This window comes from Eumetopias jubatus, unplaced genomic scaffold (genome assembly GCF_037043125.1).
Source record: "Eumetopias jubatus isolate StellerSeaLion01/CBP00866 unplaced genomic scaffold, mEumJub1_p1.0 scaffold_10, whole genome shotgun sequence".
NCBI classification, from domain to species: domain Eukaryota; kingdom Metazoa; phylum Chordata; class Mammalia; order Carnivora; family Otariidae; genus Eumetopias; species Eumetopias jubatus.
In genome coordinates, this window is record NW_028274816.1 from 120,580,632 (window position 1) to 120,600,983 (window position 20,352).

The window sequence follows — 20,352 nt, forward strand, 5'->3', positions numbered from 1 at the left end:
AGCCCGGGTACTCACAGGGCCCAGCTTCCGGGCAGCACTGTTGTCCCTTCCAGAAGATGGCTGTTCTCTCCGTGACTGGGCGGCGAAGCAGAGGCAGCTGGCTTTTCTCTAGAGACACTGATTTTTGTCTCCACCTCCCTTTTCTGGTGGAAGGTGGAGCCTGATAGAGTGGTGAAGTGGTTTCCAAACTGTGTTCCTTGGCACCTCTTAGGGGCACAGACCGAGTGCCTTAGGGAAACTGTAGGGTCCAAATGGTGTGGGGAGAGGGGCACAGGACCAGGCTCCGAATGCCAGGCGCAGGTCCTTCTATGCCGCTAACTTGGAGCCATCTCCTCCCTGGAGGACCCCTAATTGCTCACCTGTGGAGCAGGGATTAACCCTGCCTGACCTACCTTATGGGGCAATTGCAGGGGTGACAGCTGTGGAGGCCCTCGGGAAACGCACTGGGAGGGGTCACAAAGTTCAGGACTGTCCCTGAGCCTGGGGCTTTGGGATGGGGGTAGGAGAAAGAGGCCAGGGCCCTGCGTCCTCCTTCCCTCTGCACTGCTTCCTCCCTTGGAAGCCCCAGAGGGACCACAGCCAGTACAGAGAAGGGACTTCAAGTCGACAAAGACAAATTGGCTTAATTGACCCAAATTAGCAGCAGGGAGGGCCCTGATGGCCCAGCTGCTGGTACATTAAATCACTGTCACCCTGTGTGGTCAGGGACGGGCCCCCTCCCCCAAGGCCATCAGGGTCACCTCCCCTGTGAATGGCCGCTTCTCTGGAGTCCTCTGGCAGCAGGAAGTAGGGCTGGGACTTTGGGAACAAAGACAGCCTTCGGCCAGAGGTCGGAACACCCTGCAGAGCTGAGCCCGGCACGCAGGAGAGACACCCTGGTCTGGGATGGGGCCGCCTCAGGAGCTGAGTTCTGTGGCTGCCCTTTGCGGCTGACTGGCCCACAGACGGACCATCATCCCTCCCCTGAGATGCTGCCCCGCTCCTGCACTCTAGAGGCTCAGCGGAGGGAGGGCGCTGGCCAGGCCTCTGGACCGGCCTCTTCCTCTCTGTCAGTTGTCCCCCTCATTCCTTCATGACTCTGGGATGATGATCAAGTCGGGGTCTCCTGCAAACCTCCAGAAGGTTGTGAGCCAGAGCCCTTCTTGGTGTCTGGTGACACCCTTCCCAGGACTCTGGTCAGCTGTTACCGCCCACATCCTGTCTCCTGAGAAGGCAGTAAGGACACTCCTCCCCACCCCAGCCCCCTTCTGGTTTCTGCCTGCTCCCTGGTGGGGACCGTCCCCTCTCTCTTCCCACAGCAAACACTGTTAGACACCCACCGTGAGCTGGGCCTGGGCTGGGCCTCCAGGTCAGGGGCCTCCCGTGACCCCACGGCCTCCCTGTCCCAGCTCCCCAGCTCCAGCTGCACCTTTTTTTCTGCTTGGGATCTCCAATCTGCCAGAGCTGTCCTTGCATGCCCTGTGGAGGCCGTGTGTGCAAAGGACCCTGACGTCTGTGTCCTTCACAGCTGCGTCCCGGGCCCCAGCTCTGCCCTGGCCACTCTAACCCCTGGCCCTCTGCCTGCCCCGGACACCTCAGCCCTTCTCTGGCTTCTCTCCTCAACCACCACTCAGCCCCCCTCCCTCTGACTCCTCTCTGCCATCTCCACAGACGCCCCACGGAGTTCAATCCGGGTACTCAGGTTCCATCTCAGCACAGGCCCCAAGGGTGGGGCCCGTGCTAGGCTCACTGGGAGCGGAACATTCTCTCCCTCTCTCTCTCTCTCTCTCTCTCTCTCACACACACACACACACACACACACTCCAACTGATAGACGGGCTGCTTATCAAAAGTTCCCTGAAAATTGGGTATTAGGACCTGGAAGCACATTTCAACGCCTTCCTCCACAGAGCCAGTGTTATCAACAGCAGTTCTGTTCCCAGGCTAGCCCACCAAACGGAGGTTGCCTATAATGTGTCCAAAAAATATTTATTGGGCACCTACTAGGTGTCTCATGAAACTGAACAGTGGTTCTAACAGTGTCCCCTTGAGTTCTGCACCCTGAAACAGAGGACTACGTGAGAGAAGGAGGAGACAAAAAACAAAACCAAGTCTCTCTCTTCAAATCACTTAAAAATAGGAGATGCCTGTCCTTCCTATCACCTTCTCTCTCCCCTTCCTCCTTCCCAGGGCCTCCAAGCCCCCTCTGCACAGGACCAGGCATGGCAGCAGCCCCCCCACCCCGGGCTCATCCCGGTTCTAGAAGCTTTATAAGATGCAGGTTCCTGGGCCCCCTCCCCAGCCACACAGGTCAGCAGTTCTGGGCGGGTCCTGGAAGGGGACACCTGCCTACTGCCAGCCCTCCCGTCTTGGTCTAGTACTGCGTCTCAGGGATCACCTGGGAGCCCATGCTGCACCCCAGACCAGTGGCTTCAGAATCACGAGGGCTGGGACCCAAGGCACAAGCATTTTTTTTTTTTTTAAAACTCCTGAATGTGTGGCCAAGATTCAGAAGTGCTGTCTGAATTGTTCTATTTCTCTTTGTCTCTCCTTTCCCTACACCTGAACCGCCAGACACCATAACTCACACCTGCCCCCTCCCCCTTCTCACTCCCACGTCTTCTGGGGACCCACGTCCCTGCCTTGATGATGACACCTAATTCCATACACCTGGAGTCAGACCAAGCAAGTGTCTGCGGGACCTGGGACGAGGAGTCCACATCTTGGGTCAATCAAGTTTGGCTGAATGGGATCCCGGAGGCTGGAGGCCAAAGGCTGTGTTCGGGCCTGGACAGGATTGCCCTGCATCTCTCCCAGCTGGGGGGCCCGGGGTCCTGTGGGTTACCACTTCCCCAGCCCCGGAAACCCTGCACTGCTGGGCCAGCGCCGGGGGACCCAGCCTGGGTCCCACGAGCTCATGCCGAGTGCAGGCTCACAAACCCAAACCGGTGGAAGGTGATTTCACATTTGTAACAATTACTCACTTAATTGGGTTCCAATTAAATTGGAGAGGAAGCTAAGGGTGGTGTCTGTGCTTACTCCCCTCCTCCCTCCTTCTGTGCATCAACGAGAGCGCAGGACGGTGACAAACGGGCTTTATTCCATCTGGAACAATCCGCCTCCTGTCAGGGGCGGGCAGGGCTGTCCTGGGGCCCCACCTGCCGCCTTCTGAGCAGCTCTCATGCCTGCATTTCTAATCAGAAGCTGGACCCATTCAAGGGTCCTAGGGGGGGCTGGGTGCCCAGGCGGGAGCCAAGTCTTCTCATGGGCTTCACCCACACCAGGGAGGCTGAATGTGGACCCAGGGGATCAGGGGCAGGGAGGTGGAGGGACTGCCCCCAGTTGAGCAGCACCCATCCAGGCAGAGTGGATGGGGCCGCAGGGATGGATTAAGGAGACCCCGGGCTTGCCAGTTGGGCTCACTAGGGTGTCTCCAGGGCCATCCCCCGGTGACAGGGGAAGGTGGGGCAGATAAGCCCTCAGGGAGACACCCTACTCTCCATTTAACCCATGGCTCTTTGACCTACATCATCTATTAACTGTATTATATATGATTTATGTAATATATATTATATATTATGTATTTCCCTGGCCAGAAAAGAAAATTACTGATTGAGTCCAATTCTGTCACATCTGAGAAAGGGAAACTGAGGCCCAGAAGGGGAAAGAGACTTGTTCAAGTCCGTGCCACCATTTTAGGGCCTAGTTTGTTAGGATCAAGGTCTTCTGGTCCTGATCTCAGCCCTCTGTGGCCAAGAGATGGTCAGGGCAGTGGGTGGGGGGCGGGGGGGAACTTGCAGAGAGGTTGTGGAGTGAAGGATGGGCCAGGCCAGTGTCTCCGTGGAAGCACCTCCCTCCTGCCTCTGACCTCTGCTCCCCAAGAGGGCCCCCTCTCTGGTCCACACTGCAAAGAGGCCAGGAGGTCATGATGGTGACCAGGGGCTGAGGCTGGGCTCATGTCCCCAGGGGATGCTAGCTCATCCCCTCTGGCTGGATACCCTACCCCCAGGAGAACCAGGCTTGTGCCTGGGGGCCCTGGTCACAGGAGTACCTCAAAGGGGCCAAATCTGTGGAAATACACCCACCTCGTCAGTGTCTGGTGCACAGGAGATATTTAGGAAAGCTTTGTACAATGAATAAATGAATGAATGCTTGACTGAGTCATGGAAATGGAGCCCAGTCTAGGAATCAGGCAGGGCCTAAGCTCCTAATGTGGGGTGAAGGAAATGAGGCTCTACAAAGAAGTGGTTGCAGAACAAAGGAAGTTAGCCCTGCCCAGAGAGAAGCCCCTGCTTGATGGGGCAGGCACAGTCTCTCCTGGGAAAGCCTCTCATCTGATGAGAGAGGCACTGTCTTCTCTGGAGGAGCCCCAGACTGATGAGGGAGGCACAACTTCACCCTAGGAGAGTCCCCAGCCTGGTGGAGGAAGGAAGAATGTGTCTGTCCTGGGGAGCTCCCTGTCTGATGGGGGATGCATCTGACTTGGGCGGCCTCCTGCCTGAGGGAGGAGGCAAAGCCTGGTCTACGAGGCCGTGCTCCCCCTTCCTGGGTTAAGGGGCAGAGAGAGGGCTCTGTGTCCGGGCAGGAAGGAGCTGGGAGCGGGGACCAGGCAGGAGGAGAGCCATCCACATTCTGGTCAGGCAGCCACTCGCTGAGTTATTATTATTTCTTTCTTTTTTTTTTTTTTTTGAGCTACTTAGAGCAATTTACAGAAATCATTTAGGGGCCGTTTAGGGAGAAGAGAAAAGATGAAGACTTTTAAAGGCAGGGCTCGGGGATGGTTTTATGCAGATCAGCTTTGCAGGGCTGCCAAGGAGAATCTGGATTCTGAGGGGTGTGGAGAAAGGGGAGGGGGCCTGCAGGGTTTCTGCTCTGACAAATCTCCTGCTGGGGTCCCAAGGCAGCAGCCCGGGACCGAGGAAAGGGATGGGTGGGGAGCATATGTTGGGCAGATGGCTGAGACACATGAGGATAGAGGCCAGCACCAGTGGATGAACCAGTCACTTTGTGCCTTGGTTTCCCCTTTGGTAACTGGGACATCTGCATGGGTGAGTTGACGGCCCTGGGACCATGCTGAACGGGGTTGACACTTCCTCTATGATATCGGGGTGATATCATAGGGGGCCCTTGGACCTGGAGCTGCAGACTCAGGAGCTAGGGCCCAGCAGGAGTGGAAGGCACAGTGTCCAGAGAAGAGGCAAACTTCCCCATCTGTGACCTGGGCCCGTCACTTCTCCTTTCTGATCCCCTCCTCATCCGTGTAGTGCGGATCAGGATCGCCCATGTCACAGGCTGGGCTTACGTGTGATAAGGTGATAGAGTGTGTGCTAGCCATTTTTGAGCTGCCCAGGGCACCACGCTCCTTGGTCTTGGTGGGGAACAGTGGCGAACATCAGGGGTGAGAGCCTGACCTTCGAATACCCCCTCCTCCTGCCCACCCTCCAGACAGGAGAAATTGTTCTTTGAGGGCTGAACAGGGACCTAAGTGACCTACGCTGGGCTGGGACCAAAGGCCTGAACCCGATGCCTGGGGGATGCAGGTCACTTGCGTGTGTATCCACGTGTGGGCGTGTGATGTGGCAACAAGAGAAGGGGGGAGGGCGGATGGAAGGAAAATAAGAAAACAGGTCGCACATTTAGCACAGCCTTCCCCACAGTTCACATTTCACGCTGTTTGTGATGTGATTATTGGAGATGAAATCTGGTTACTCTGTGTAAACCCTGTGCCTGCTGGGACAGATCCCCCAGATACAGCCGCTGGGGAAGCTGGACGTGGCAGGGGTACCCAGATCCGTGACCAACTGGCTTCCTCCAGTGATGGTTGGCCTTGCTGCCTACCCGCTCCCCACCCCCCCGCCACCTCCAACACCCTCATGCAAGACCTCTGAAGACATATGACAAGCCCACTGGGCCGGGCATCAGGAACCTGGGTCTTAGGTGTGGCTTTGCCCCATCGCTGCGTGATCTGTCCCTTTCTGGACCTTCGTGTTCTTATCTTTCAAAATAGGGATGGCTCAAGGATGAGAGGGGGGCCTGAAGCTCCCATCTAGCTCCCCTGACCCAAGGCGCTCTGACTTTAAGTATCTCGCTGCACTGAGCGGCCCCTGTGTGCCACGGTGCAGGAAGGATTTTAGACAGCACCAGCCTTCAGTACGCTCATCAAGCACGGATGGAGCGCCAGCGGCAGGTAGGGCGCTATGCACGGGGGTCCCCACTGTCTGCCTTCCCTCCGGCCAGAACTTCAGTAGCGAGGGTAATAATCTATCTAGTATGTCTTGTCTGCCCGGCATCCAGACAGAGCCGGGGCTGTCATGCACCAGATCCTGGAACCCCCGTGACCTCAGGTGTAGGTGCTGTTTGCAAGGAGGTTCCCTCGCCGCTCAGCTGGACTCTCTCCAGCACTCGGCAGGAGCCAGGTGGGCGCGGCTTGGGGCAGAATGGCCACCCCTGCTGCCACTGGGGCTCAGCTCACCAGTTCACAGAGACTTGGCCACTGATTGTTGCAAAATGACAGGACACTGCAGCCGCCCCTCTGCCACCCTGGCATGGATCCTACTGCACAACAAGTGTTTGTATCCTTGTCCCACATCCGTCGGTGACCGTGTGGTCACTGCTGCATGACCACTGTTCGTCACAGCACTTGGCGCGGAGTAGGTATTCAAAACCATGTGCTGAACAAAAGTATCGTTACCGTTTCCTGAGCATTTAACTACCATCCAGGCGCTGCTCCAAGCACATTATGCGCATTTATTGATTCATTGCAACAACCCTATGAGCCAGGTACTCTTGGTCTCCCATTTTATAGATGTGGAAACTGAGCCACAGAGCAGTGACGTAATTTTCCCAAGACCACAAAGTTAGGATACGGCAGATGAGTGTGGGAAGGAAGGAAGGAAGGAAGGAAGGAAAGAAGGAAGAAGGAAGGAAGGAAGGAAGGAAGGAAGGAAGGAAGGAAGGAAGGGAAGAAATTATTTCTCTCTGGCCTCTGTCACCCATTTAACTCCCAGATCTCTTGTCCCAGTGGCTCTCTGGGGAGAAAGGCGAGAGGAGGGGAAGGAGCAATGTTTTTATTCTTTCATTCCACACATGTGTACTGAGCATCTCTTGTGTGCCGGGCACGGATCCAGGCTCTGGGAATGAATATAGCAGCGAACAAGACAGCCAGGGTCCCAGCTCTCAGGAGCTTCCATCCCAAAGGGGGTGTCAGTCCCTGATCCGGGAGACACATAACTACATACCATGTCAGGTGAAGGGAGACAGTGGGGGGCAGAGTGAGGTGTGGGCAGGGCTAGCGTGGATAGGGGATGGCCAGGGAGGGCCACTCTGGGACATGCATTTGAGGGGAGGCCTGAAGAGGGTGGAGGCATGAGTCACGCTTATTGGGGGGAAGAGGCCAGATGAGGGGCAACAAGAGACAAGTCGCTAAGGCTCGGTACCTGGCGTGTGTGAGGACAGCGAAGGACAGGGCTGGGGGGCCCAAGCGGTAGAGAAGGAAGATCCGGCCAGGAAAAGGGACAGATCATGCCAGCCTTGTCACCCACCGTGAAGACTCTGGCTTTCCCTCTTAGTGAGGTAGAGGGTTCTGAGCAGGAGAGTGACTTGATCTGATGCATGGTTTACAGGATCTCAGGGCAGAGACGGAAGGAAGGTGGCCTCTGGGAGGCGGCTGGCAGCCCCTGCATGGATGGGTCACCGCGGCCAGCATGAGTCACGCCAGGGCTGGGGAGGAGCTGAGTAGGCTCGCGTGGGCAGGGAATCTCCAAGGACTGCATTTGAAAGGCCAGTGGCCCAGCTCACCAATCCCAGGGCCCCTGAAGGAAGCTCCCGGGGAGACTGTGGTAGCGTCCTTGGGGCGCACCTGGCCCTGCCCTGTCCAGGACTGCAGCTACCCTCTCGACCTTGCTACTGAGCAACTGAAATGGGGCTAGCTGGAATTGTGATGTGCTTCTATAGGAGTTAACCACAAGAGACTTCGAAGATTTAATACAGAATTAAAAAAGAAACAATGTAAAATAGCTCCTTACTAATTTTTATGCTGATTACATGTTGAAATGATAACCTTTTGTATATATTGGTTAAAATATATTAAAATTCATTTCACCTGTTTCTTTTTACTTCTTCTCTGTGATAACTAGGAAAATGTAACTTATATAGGTGGCTCCAGGTCTATCTCCATTGGATTTCAGAGACCCAGAGACCCACCTCCAGCAGGAGGAAGGCTCTGTCTGAGGCAGGTGGCTGGCGGAGCCCAGAGGAAGGACACGGTGGGAGGCTGGGGAGACAGGGGCTCTGTGGGTGGGTCGGGTCATTTGACGTGACTCCTAGGGGCTCACAATGAATAAGAAATGGTTACAGTGACCTGTACCAAATTGTGACTCCCCAGCAGGGTGAATGACCTCGGTTACCCTGCCCCCAACTGCCCTACAGGACGGGTTTGCTTTTTTCCCTCCTATCTGCAGATGAAGAATCTGAGACCCAAGAGGGAGACGAGGCAGCTCTGGGACCAGGATCTGCACGGGCTTTGGGCTGCAGGATGCATCAGAGCAAGTGTTTCAGGAGCACCCCGGACTCCGCATCTATAACCCCAGACCTATTTTTGGCAACGGTGCAGAACTACCGTGCAGGCAATGCAAATATCCACAAGCCAAAGCCTCACCAGCCCGGTATGACCCAGGCATTGCGGTGGGGCCAGATGTGGGACCCAGGAATGCCTCCCCCACCCCAGGACGGGAAGAGGAATGGAGGGAGGGAGAGGGGCTGGCTACTGGCCACTGCTGTGTTTAAAACAGGCAGCATGTTGCTAGGAGGCATCAAGGGTAAGAAAAATAAGACCCCAAACAAAACAAGACAGAAAAACCCAACCACCAGAAAAGTGATCTCCGGAAAGTCTTTGGCACCGTCTTAACCGTGCTTCCCAGCAGTGAGGCCTGGCTCCAGGCAAGAAAGGAAGGACACAAACCGAGCCTACCATGTTTACGGAGCCCTCCAGCAGGCCCACAGCTTTTGTTCTGGGCACTTCCATCCTTGCACCCTTGCAGCAGCCCCGCCCCAGAGAGGTGACGCCATTACTCCCATTCTGCAGATGGGGAAGCCAAGGCTCAGGGAGACAGGCAGGCAAATGCTTCTGGGTCACCCAGCTGCACTGCAGCGGGGCTGAGATTCAAACCTACATTTGTGTGACTCGAAAAACCTACACCATTCTCTGAGCTGAAATGGCTTCTTCTGAGGCTTTCCTGGGGTCCAAGCGCTGGCTGTGACCCCTGGGGATCTGACCCCTTGGCTTCTGGCTGCCAGTTGGGCTGGGGAACGAGGAGAGAGGCTGGGCATTTGTTGAAAAAACTGAGGGCGATCTCGTCTCTCTCACTTCTGCTACCAGGCCACGTTCCCCAGGACTCCTGACATTCATGGACCCCCAGGGGGTCAGAAATGGTTGTGGGCCTTAGGTGAGTCCCTTTGGCTCTCTGGGCCTTAGCTGCTGGGATAATCAAGACAGCTCCAAACAATGAGCCTTAGACTGCAGGCTCTGGACCTCACATCTGCCATCAGATCTCAACAGAGGCGGGAACCAAGGAGTAGAAAGAAGTCAGGCCATGGGCAAGCGGCCTAAGTCAGCACTCAGATCTGTCTCTCTGGTTCTAAGGGTGGGCTCTTTGCCATATGGTGGTACCTCTTATGACAGCTAGTGGTCACTTCCCATCCCCAGAGTCCTCACTCAACAGCGTCCTTCAGCATTGCTCCAATCTGCAAATTGTCCCCAACCAAGTCATTGCAGAGAACCCGGCTTTGATCACGTCACTCCCTCACTCCAGAACACTCAGTAGCTCCCCAGCACTCCAACGGAACATAGGGTCAAAGTTATGAGGGGTCTCAAAAGAGCATCCAGGTAAAGAATTACCAACCATATACCCTGCATTTAGCCCCCTGTGCTGCTACTCCTTCCTAGGCAGCCGTGGTTCTCCCTTGTTGGACTGAATTTGTAGGCCAAGAGCCATTTTTGTCCTGTGTTTCTGTCCCCCCCAGGGTATCAGACACACAGTAGATGCTGACTGATTAGTCTTCGGAGGCAGAGCTCTCAAACCTTGTTAAGGCCTCCTGAAGTGGTACCTCCTCTGGGAAGCCTCCCCTGATCTCTGGACTAGTTATGAGATTTCTCCCTCCATGGCCCTCTTCATCCCTCCCGACACACCTATGACTGCCTTGTACCACAGTCTGTGCAGACACAGCTCATCTGCCTGGGGCAGCCCCCTTAGAAGCCCCTCCTGGGACGGGCACCGTATTTTCTTCATTTTTACATTTAACACAGTGCCTAGCATGCACTAGCAATATTAATAACAACAACATTGACAGCCATCATTTTGGGGCACTTAGTATGTGCCAGGCACTATCCTCAGTGTCTGACATGAAACACGGACTCATGTATGTAATCGTAACAATCCCGGAAGCTGGGTACTTTCATAATCATTTGTAGATGAGTAAACTGAGGCACAGAGTCACACAGTGACAAAGCCAGGCCGGTTGGTTTTCGAGTCCAGGGCAGGGAAAAAGTGAGGGTAGAGGAGGAGAGCTATGAGCATCAGGACTAAAACAAAATGGAACAAAGTCTACTCCTGGCCCCATGGGAAAGATGCCTGGTGCTCAGCACAGGGTGGGGCACATAGTAGGTGCTCAGTTAACTGAAGTGATGACTGAGGTAATCAGATAATTCAACAGATGCTCTGACACAGGCTTGTGGTCAGTGGGGGCTAGGCTGGAGGAGGGCTGCAGGGCCTGAGTGCGGAGCCCAGCCCCCTGCACGATGCAAGTCCCCCCACTGCTCACTCCACCACCTCCCCCAGCTCCAGCCTCCCTTCTCCAGCATTTCAGACCTCTCATGCATGGGGCAGGCGGCTGGCAGTTTTTCTCCTGCCGAGAACAGCCACAGAAAATTGAGATCATTTCTCTGCTGTGTTGGCAGCTGAGAAATGGTAATTTTTCCTATTTTCAATCCGAGAGTTCCTTCCTATTGGACAAAGGCCCCATACCACCTCGCTCTCCCCAGGAGGGACAGGGCTGGGGAGGGTGTGGTTCACCACCCGCCCCCACCTCCCCTCCCCCCGCCACCCCGGGACAGGTCACCTCCCGGCCTAACGGGCGTGGGCTGCAGTGGTCCGGCAGTGGCAGGGGCTGGTGGTGGAAGGAGGGGCCCCCAACCGAGCACTTGCAGACATAAAACAGGGACAGGTAGAGAGGTCAAAGCAACAGGTAATCCCGAGTCTCTGCAGGCCACTCAGGGATCCAGGGAAATGGGGTTTTGCTTTCCCTGCACACAGAGCCTGCACACATCCTGGCTGTCATCCTTCCCAAATCAGAGTGGTGTAAGATCGCCATCCAAACAAGTGCTTATAATCCCCCTTGCCTTTGGAGTGAATTTTTTGCAAAAGGAGACAATTAGTTAAAAAATCAGAATCTGTGAAACAAACTGAGGCTAGCTCAGCCTCCCAAATGTCCCAGCTGAGATGAAGGCGCTGGGGTCTGGCTTCTGCCACGGAGGCGACAGTGGGGGTTTGAGCAAGAAGAGGCCGGGGAAGCACCCAGTGCTGCAGCCCCATTTTAAAGACAAGCGGTCCAAGCCCGTCGGAAGAGGCCAGGACAGCCACACAGTTCCTTCGGCTGGGCAGGGCTGGACATCAGCTTGGCCACTCCTTGGATGGTCTCTGCTGCAGCCGGTCCCCGGCACACCCTGCTCCTGCCCCCCTAGCATGGGGTGGTGGTGGAGCAGCAGAGAAGGCTGCCACAGCCAGGATTGTGAAGGTCAGTGGGCTAAAGGGAGTAGACAGAGGTCCCCTCCCTGCGGCACTGAGTGTGTGGGGGGCAGTCCCTGACCCTGTAGTTTCTGGAGCTCTGCAAGCCTGCAGCTGTGGGTCAGCTCAGGTCGCCCCTGCCCTAAACTCTGCTATGGCTCCCCCTTTCACTGAGCCTACAAGTCAATGTTCTTACAAGAGCCTCCCTCGCCCCGACCCATTCCCCGCCCCCATCCTCTCGCAGTGTCCAGACCCTCTGGCCTCCACCCCTCGGGCCTCCTTGCTGTATCTGAATGGTTAAGCCCACTCCTGCCCGAGGGCTGCCATCTGCAATATTCGCATACTCAGTGTGCTTCCTCACCTCCTGCAAGTGTGCTTAATGACAGTCTATTAGACAAGCATTCATTCTAAACTGCACAACCCCTCCCAACACATACACGCATCCCCAATGCCCTTACCCTATCTTTTGTACTTTCCTTAGCCCCCTTTTGCCTTCTAACAGATGCTATAATCCACTTATTTAACATATGTATTACTTGCTGTCTGCCTTTCTCCCTGCCTTCCACAAGGATACAGGCCCCAATGAATACAGAGATTTGTGCTATACTCCCTGATCGCGACAAGTGCCTAGAACAGTGCCTGGCCCACAGGAAGCACCAACTGAATACTCACTGAGGGACAGGGAAGATGTCTGTCTATGTGTGCAAGTATGTGCACAAGGGTACATTCATTGACTCATCTGACAAATCATTAAATGCCTATTTTATTCCAGACATCCCAGTAGACCCCAGGAATACAGCGGCAGGGAAGAAGCCACACACCGTCCAGGTCCACTCAGGCTACGGCCAGCAGGGAGGCCATGCAGTACGGGTATACACAGGGCAAATCGGCAATGAGTTGCAGAAGGCAGTGGGTCTTTGTCCATCTGAGAATCAGGGTGGGCTTCCAAGAGGAGGTGTGGTTACATTCTGACCTGAAGGCCGAGTAGGAGACAGGTATGGGAAAATGTTCTGGTCAGAGGCCACAGCACGTACAGAGGCTCTGACATGGAAAGGAGCACCATTCATTCAAGGCACTGAAAGAAGCCTAGAGAGCAAAGGGGGAAGAGGGGCGTGAGATGAGGGGGACCCACTGGGGTGTATGGGTCCACATGTCTGTCTGTCCATGTCTGTGCTTCTTCCCTGTATGTGTGAGATGGGGAGGTACGGCAAGAAGACTTCCGTATTCAGGGTCAGAACGTGGGACCTCAAGAGCTGCTGTGGCGAGGACTCTGTGGAGCCTCAGTTTTGCTCTCTGTAAAATGGGGATCTACTGTGGAGATCCAATGAGAGGGTGGATCTGAACTCCAAGGAGCTGTTCGAGCTCTCAAGTGTGTCCGGGTGTGCCCATGACTGAGTGGGCGTGCATACGAGCGTGCGCCTGTGCCTCGAGCTCCCAGCGACACTGTTCTCCTGCCGTGACAAGTCTGCTGTATCATCTGTACCAAGCCACCAAAAATATACTTGCTCCTGGCCCAGAGCCATGCTCTCCAAGAGCCCCCGGGGGCAGAGGAGAGTGGAGGAGGAGGCCTGCAAGGTGGAGCCCTACACTTCTGGGCAGAGGTGACCCTCTTGTCTCTCACCGACAGGCCGTCACCAAGCAAGAGGACAGAGGCTACCTCTGAGGGCTGGGGCTGTGCCTCCTCCATCAGACTGGGGCCTCTCTGGCATGAGACTGTGTCTCCCTTGTCATACTGGGCACTCCTGGGGGGCAGAAACCATTTTCCCTTCTCTCCGTTTCTCCCTCAGAAAAATAGAGAGGCTGTCACTCAGTGTAGCTGTGGCTCATTCTGTTTGAGGGTTGGCCACCTCTGGGGCTGTGTCCCTGGGCAGGGCTTCAGGGTTCAGGGTGTCCTGGCTGCCAGGGGGCCTGCCCTGTAAGGTCCGACGCCGTTCAGAACTGGATTCTTGGGTGGAGATGCCTCTGAAAACCTCGACTATCATGAGTGTCATCCCGATTATCTAGGTGACCCTGGGCATATCACTCTCCCAGCTCTGAGGGCCCCAAGGTATGGGCCTAGGACGTGGAGACAAGCTGCAGAATCCACCAGCACACGTGCACCCTGCGCCCTGTGTCCAGCGTGGACAGAAAAGGAAGAGTCCCTCAAGAGAAGCAAGCAACCAGTTGTCCATCCTCACAAGCCAAAAAGGTGTGGGCAAGAATGCAGGAAAGGAATGCACGAGGGATTCAAGGTTGATAAAAAGCAGAACTTTCCAAAGGCAGATAATCCTCTAGACAATTTAGGCAAAAGGGATTTTATTCAATTACCTTTTTCACCTTTTTCTGCACTGAGTTATTTGTTCTCGCATTCATTCCCTCCTGCAACAAGCCTTGAGTACCGGGCAATCGCTTCCATCATCTACTTCATCCTGTTGGGCTGTGTGCCAGACCACAGGGGTGGATGTGTGGGCGGGGGGGGGGGGGGGGGGGGAGGGGGGCTGGGGAAGGAGGGGCCGAAAGGGGCAAACACCACAGAAGAAAGGAGAAAATGACTTCTGGCCTCTCCCGCCTGTGTCCCCAGAGGGGCTTGCCCCTCTCTGTTACTGCACTGGCCTCACCTGGCTCGGTGTTTCCCTCCCCGGGGCGGGCTGTTTGTCCAGCAGTAGCCAGCCCAGCGCTGGTGCTCCCTGATACACTGCCCCATCCTTGGGCACAGCTGGAGTATGGCAGAGCTGGCCGAATTGATGGTCAGGAGGCCCACTTTTCATGTCAAAAGACAGAAAAGGAAAAGAGAAAAAGAAATTCATTTTCTTAAAAAAAACAAACAACGCACCACAACTGGTTCGTTAATCTCTTATTAGAATTCTGTGCTGAGTACTGGCAAAGAAGAAGTAAGGAGGACCCTGGGGAGGGAATGGGGAGAAAGAAAGTGACCCCTTGTTAGCATCTGCTGGGGCCATCAGTGGAGGGAGGCCCCTCGGGGGGCGGAGAAACATAAGGGACGAAACAGCAGGCTTGTCCATCACAAGAAGAGACGCGGAAGGGGGCGTGCCGGGCACTGTACCCTCCTTGGCACAGGAGGAAAAAACTCAGAGAGGGAGATGGCTTTACTGTGGTTGCACAGCAAGTGGATGACAAAGTCAGGTTTTGAATCCTTGTTTCCTGTCTCCTGGGGACTCTGATTTCAAACTGCCTTGAATCTCAGAATCTGGCCCTTTTTCTAGTCTCCTCAACTGGACTTCGAGCTCATGAAAGAGAGCTGAAGATCAAGTTCCGGAACCCCTCCAAGCTCCCCTGTAGTGCTCGCCGAGGCCTATTACCACCATTGTGATTGGCTATCCTGACTGGTTGGGACTCCAGGTGGGCCTGAGGCCAGAAGTGTATCTTTGGACAAAAAGCCTCTGGGAGATGGGATAGCAGAGGTGGCAGGATCTCTGCAGAGTGGCCCGGAGCAGACCACCCAATCCAGGAACCCCCTTTAGGCTCTGGTGTTGGTTCTGATTCCAGAACACACCCGCAGGGTGACCTTGGCCAGGCCCCTTCCCTCTCTGAGCACCCAAGTCCTCATCTGCATGAAGGTGGGGGTGGTGGCTCTGTGTGGGTCTTTCAGTTCCAGGTTGTGGATGGACATCACCATGGGTAAGGGCAGCAAAGCCAGCCCTTCCACTATCCCCACCATGCAAGCCCCCTGCCCCGCCCCGTGCCCCCGGCGCCAGCTGGTCAGGCAGACCCTGGTGGTTGGAGTTGGTGCCTCTAAGGGTCTCGATTTCTGACTTCTGCAGCCTCACGAGCACTCACTGCCCATCTCAGGCCTGGGGGCCATCAGTTCCAGACAGGCCCCCAGCAAGGGTCTAGGAGATGCCCCAGGTCCTCCCCTCATGTTCCAACGTGGCCTTACCTCCTCCAGCCAAGCACTGAGTTATCCTCAGGATTCTAATAAAGCTCATTTCTGCCACCAAGTTTATAACACATCCCCACCTACTGGTCTTAAACATAACAAGGCTGCGTTGTGGTGTAGGGCTCCATGTGGCCAGGATGAAGATGGGTGTGTGTGCTTGCAGGGGGAGGGGGGGAGCACCACTCCCCACTCCCAGCAGTGACGGAGCATCCCAAAGGTCAGTGCTGACCCTGTTCTGTGGTCCCTCCTGCCTCTCCAAAGGAGCCCAGAGCTTGGGTCATCAGTGGGGTGGGGAGAGCGTGGACCCAACCCACCGGGGAAACTCGAGGTTGCCAGGTTGCATGTAAGGACACATGCATTTGAGGTCATGTAGTCAGAATGCCATGGGACACTACACTCATAACCTCTGGAGTGATGTTATAACATGTCACTTTAGATATGTGTACCCTTTATGTGCCTCTCAAGAGGGTGTCGTATGGCTCTACCCCATTCCTTTGCTCTCTTCCTGGTGTCTCTGCCTAGCCCCTCCTTGTCCCGGCTTCTGCCCCACGCCCCAGAGCTCCCTTTCCAATTGTCACTGGGCAATTGAAACAACTCTCCATACAGAGTTGTCTTCCCAGCCCATGCATTTCTTCTGAGCACCTACTATGTGTCAAACGCTGGAGAAAGGGGCAAAAATGAAGAATTTTAGAGCAGCACCTGCTCTAAATGCAAGGATGTGGAGACCAGGATGGGTGCACACATAGATATGCCCATGCCCCCCCCCACACACACACGTGCACACACGCACGCACACTGTGGCCCCGGAGGAGTGCTGGGAAGGTGGCACGAAGAGCTGAGGCTGCACTGGAAAGAGCACTCGCCTCTGTTACAGGGTGGGGGCCGCTGGTGGGAAGCCAAGGGGGAAGTGAGGCAGCCTCCCTGGAGGAGATGAGGTTGGAATTGGGTTTCGATGTGTGGGTAAGGACTTCTGGAGGCTGGTATTCCAGAGGGAGGAGCTGCTGGGCACAAAAGCAGAGAGGCAGGGAGGTGAGTAGGGTGATACCTCCTAAGATGCATGGAGGATGCCGGGCAGGCAGTGCCTGCCCCCGAGGTGAAGATGCGGAACGAGACAAGATCATATAGGGCCTTTGATTCTGGGGGCCAAAGAGAGGGGATCCTTGATCCTATAGGCAGCAATGAAGGTTACTGAGTAGGAGGCTGACATTATCAGCTCTACCACAGACTTCACCAGCACCCTACCCCCCTAAACTCCCATTCAAACTAAAAATGGAGCAGAAAGCCTCCCCAAAGGCCAGATGCGGGAAAGTGGCCTTCTCAGATGTTCTCTGGCAGAAGCCTGGAGACCAAGAGCAGACTCTGGGCTGCCACCCCACAGGCTGAGCTGGGCCCTGAAAGATAGTGGGGCTCCGTTCACACATGGTATCTGCCCAGTGGTCCTGGCAGAAAGGGAGAAAGGAGAGGGAGGGGAGGCCACACTGCTTGTGGAAGATGGGGAACATGAGGGAGACAGCCCAAGGTCACCCTGCTCGATGGCGCCAGAGTCAGACAGCAACCCAGGCTATTTGGCTCCCAGTCTGGCTGTGTGGTCAGAAGTCTGTGGGCTCAGTAGCCTGCCAGGCACCAAAACCTGCAACTCCCCCCTCCCGAACCCCAGCATCTTTGAAGAGCCCAGAGATCCCAACCAAGAGCGAGCTTGAAGTGAGATGAAGTCCATGTACCCTTTTCTTGATAGAGGAACGGTTTGGGTGGGTGGGTGGGTGTCAGGCAGCCTTGAAGGAAGAAGGTCCAGGGAAGATGGGTTTTTTTGGGGGGGTGGATCTTCTGTGATTCTGGCCTTATCTATCTTTGGGGGGTGTTTCTCTAAGATTTGAGCATCTGCTGGCACCCTTCCTCGAGGAAGGGGAGGTTGAGGCACGGGATGGGGACTCAGGGAAGGAGCTCAGAAAGGGAGCCAGATAATCAGGAAGGGAAAATGCCTGCTCAGTGGGGGGGACTCCCGCCCCACCTCTGCCAACAGCTTCTTTCAGCTCACCAGCCAGCCAGCCCTGGGTCCTGTGTGTACTGGCACCGGGCTAAGCACTGGTTGTGCAGAGGGACAGTGGAGAATAAGCCCACGGGTTGGCCTCCACCACTCCAGTACTAACAGGGCACAGGGAAGACAGGGACATCTAAGGAGAAAATGAAGCAGATTGCTAATGCTCCAGAGAAGCAGCACCAGGAGGGAAGGCCCTACTGGGGCTGGATCTTAGGAAGCAGGCAGGATTCTGGCACATGAGGAAAGAGAAGGGGTCTTTAATGCCAGGCTTGAGGGGTTGGGAAGCTGGGCAGTGAGAACCTAATAAGAGCGTCAGAGCTGCCCCCAGGTGGGGCCACGGCTGGGTTTTAGAAAGGGAACTCAGGCGACAAGACACAAGGCGCAGAGTGGGGCAGAACCATGCCTAGACCCAGGCCTGAGCTCAGTTTCCTCCTAGGCGCTCAGACCCCCTGCTCACCAGGGCCGGGTCCCCAGCGCAGCCCCTACAGCTCCAGCGCGCAGACCCGCAGAGCCCACCGCCCCACCCCCTCCCCGCCCTCAGTCTTGCACACCGAGCAGAGATTTCTGGTTCCCAGCTGCATTCCCCCTGCCCCCACCCCCTCCCGCTGCCCTGCCCATCCTTCTGATAAAGAACTGAGCTTGGCTGTGTCTGGTGAACTGAACTCCAAACAGCTCTCATCCCACGGTCACCCCCAGCCGGGAAGAACCAATCCACCCTGGAGGGAGGTCAGCCTGTTCCCCACCCCCTCCTAACCCCAGGACCCTAGATTCCTGGAGCCGATTCCTTTCCTTATTCTTCCAACCTTGAGAACGCGCCTTGGTCGGGATGAGAGGCAGCTAGTTAGAGGCCGTGGGCGCGCTCAAGGAGCTCGGGCAGGCTCCTCAGGACTGGGCAGATGCGGGCAAAAGCTGAGCACGACATAGCGAGGGTCTTGCATCAAAACGGAGAGCCTACTGGTCTCTCCATCTAAGTCCCTCTCCAGCCTGTCCAGGCTGGGTGCACCCCTCAGCAGGGGGCAACAAAGCCCCCCCACCCCCACCCCCGTTGGGGAAATGTGTCCCAGGTCTTCTGGCTTCACGTTGGGAGGGGGCAGAGGGCCTCTCTTTTCCATTCTCCTCCTCCTCCCCAGCTTTCTCCCTCCCCACTCGGTCAGCGCCCCTCGCCTCCTGGAGCGCCTCCAGCTTGCAGAAGGCCCGCTGCAGCCTCCTCCCGTCGGATCGGAGTTTCCACTCTGGGGGGCTGTTCAGAGACCCTCTCTGTCCCCTACCCGTACCCCTGCTGTCCCACTGCCAGAGCGCACCAACCCCGGCCCCTCCCTCTCTCACCCCCTTTACCGCGGAGCCCCGGGCGAGCCTAGGGAGCAGACGCAACAGATTGCAGAACGCGAGAGCGCGGAGCCCGCTCCCTCCGCGCGCCGCCCGCCGCCCCGGCCTTGCGCCCGTGGCCCAGACCCCCGCCCTCCGGGCTCGGCTAAGCCGGCCATTTAGATGCAGCTCACAGGACGGCGGGCGGCGAGGAGCCGCGGCTCCCCGGGCCCCCCGTCAGTCCACTTCCCTTCCCGAGGACCGCCGCAGGAAGCGAGGCGGCGGGCGGCGCGGCCCCGCACCGGCCTGCGCACCAGGGGCGAAGACACGATCCCCGCGGACCCAGCCGGCCCCCAGCCCCGCCGGCTGCGGGGGTGCGAGTGGAAGGAGGGGCGGCCCGGACACGATCTAGCGGATCCCTTGGATCCCCGCAGATTTCCGTGGGCGGACACGCCCCCAGACTCTCGGGTTTGTGCCCTTCTTCTGGAGTGCCCCCCCCCGCCCTTTTCTGGGGCCGGGTTCGGTCCCCAGGGCGGGGCTCGCAGCCTCCGCTCCCGCCAAAGGGCTGGGGAAGCTGGAGGTAACTCGAGCTGCAGCCCGAGATGCCCGGCTGGGAGCGGCGGCTGCGAGTCCGGGGGGTGGGTGCTCGTCTTTCTCCAGTCTCCTCTGTGCCCCCTCCAGCGGCGCCCGCCGCATCTTCACTCCCGAGTCCGCGCCGCGACACTTACCGTGGGCGAGCAGCGCCGAGAGGCAGAGCAGGGCGGCGCCGCCGCGGCCCGACATCCTTGGGGCCATGGCCGAGGTGGGAGTGGGAAGGGGCCGAGGGGGCAACAGTCGTCGACGACTTGGCCCCAGGCTGGGCTCGGTCACATCCAACTCAGGGTGGCCGCGGCGCCCGAATGTCTCTGCGCCCGAATGTCTCTGGGGGCCAGGGAGTGCAATTCGGGGACACTTTGAGGGGAGGGGGCGTCCCAGGCGCGGCCGGCTACACCCTCGGAGCTGGTAGGGGCGCAGCTCCGGGCGGGAGGAGCCTCCACCTCCTGGGGCTGGTGCCCCCTGCAGGATCTGTGCGGCGAGGGGGGAGCCGCACGTGCGGTCCCGGAGCCCAGTGGCCACCGGCGTCTCGGGGACTGCCTAGAGCCAAGTGCTGGATCCCCCAGCCCCGAGGCCCAGCTCGAATCCGAACTCGCTCGAGGGTGCAGATTTCCGACGCAAGCCCCAGTTTCTTCGGTTTCGGTAGTAACCCCACATAGATAGCGCGGCTTCCTTCCTCCAAGCGCCCTGCAGCAGCCCCAGCATAAAAATCCCAGGTTAGGTGCAAATGAATGATTTCTTTCGCAAAGAAAGAGAAAATCCAGGCAACTTTAATCCAT

The 20,352-nt window shown here is 56.8% G+C and overlaps 1 protein-coding gene across 1 annotated transcript in view; it reads right to left on the reverse strand.

Moving 5' to 3' along the window:
* Positions 1-19,774, reverse strand: part of TMEM132E (transmembrane protein 132E) — a 51,915-nt gene extending 32,141 nt beyond the window's left edge. Inside the window, exons 1-2 of the mRNA XM_028109205.2 lie at positions 19,482-19,774; positions 19,174-19,345 (exon numbers count right to left, since the gene is read on the reverse strand). Of these exons, the coding sequence (XP_027965006.2) occupies positions 19,174-19,345; positions 19,482-19,774 (465 nt within the window). The remainder of the gene's footprint in view (positions 1-19,173; positions 19,346-19,481) is intronic.
* Between the last annotated feature and the right edge of the window lie 578 nt (positions 19,775-20,352).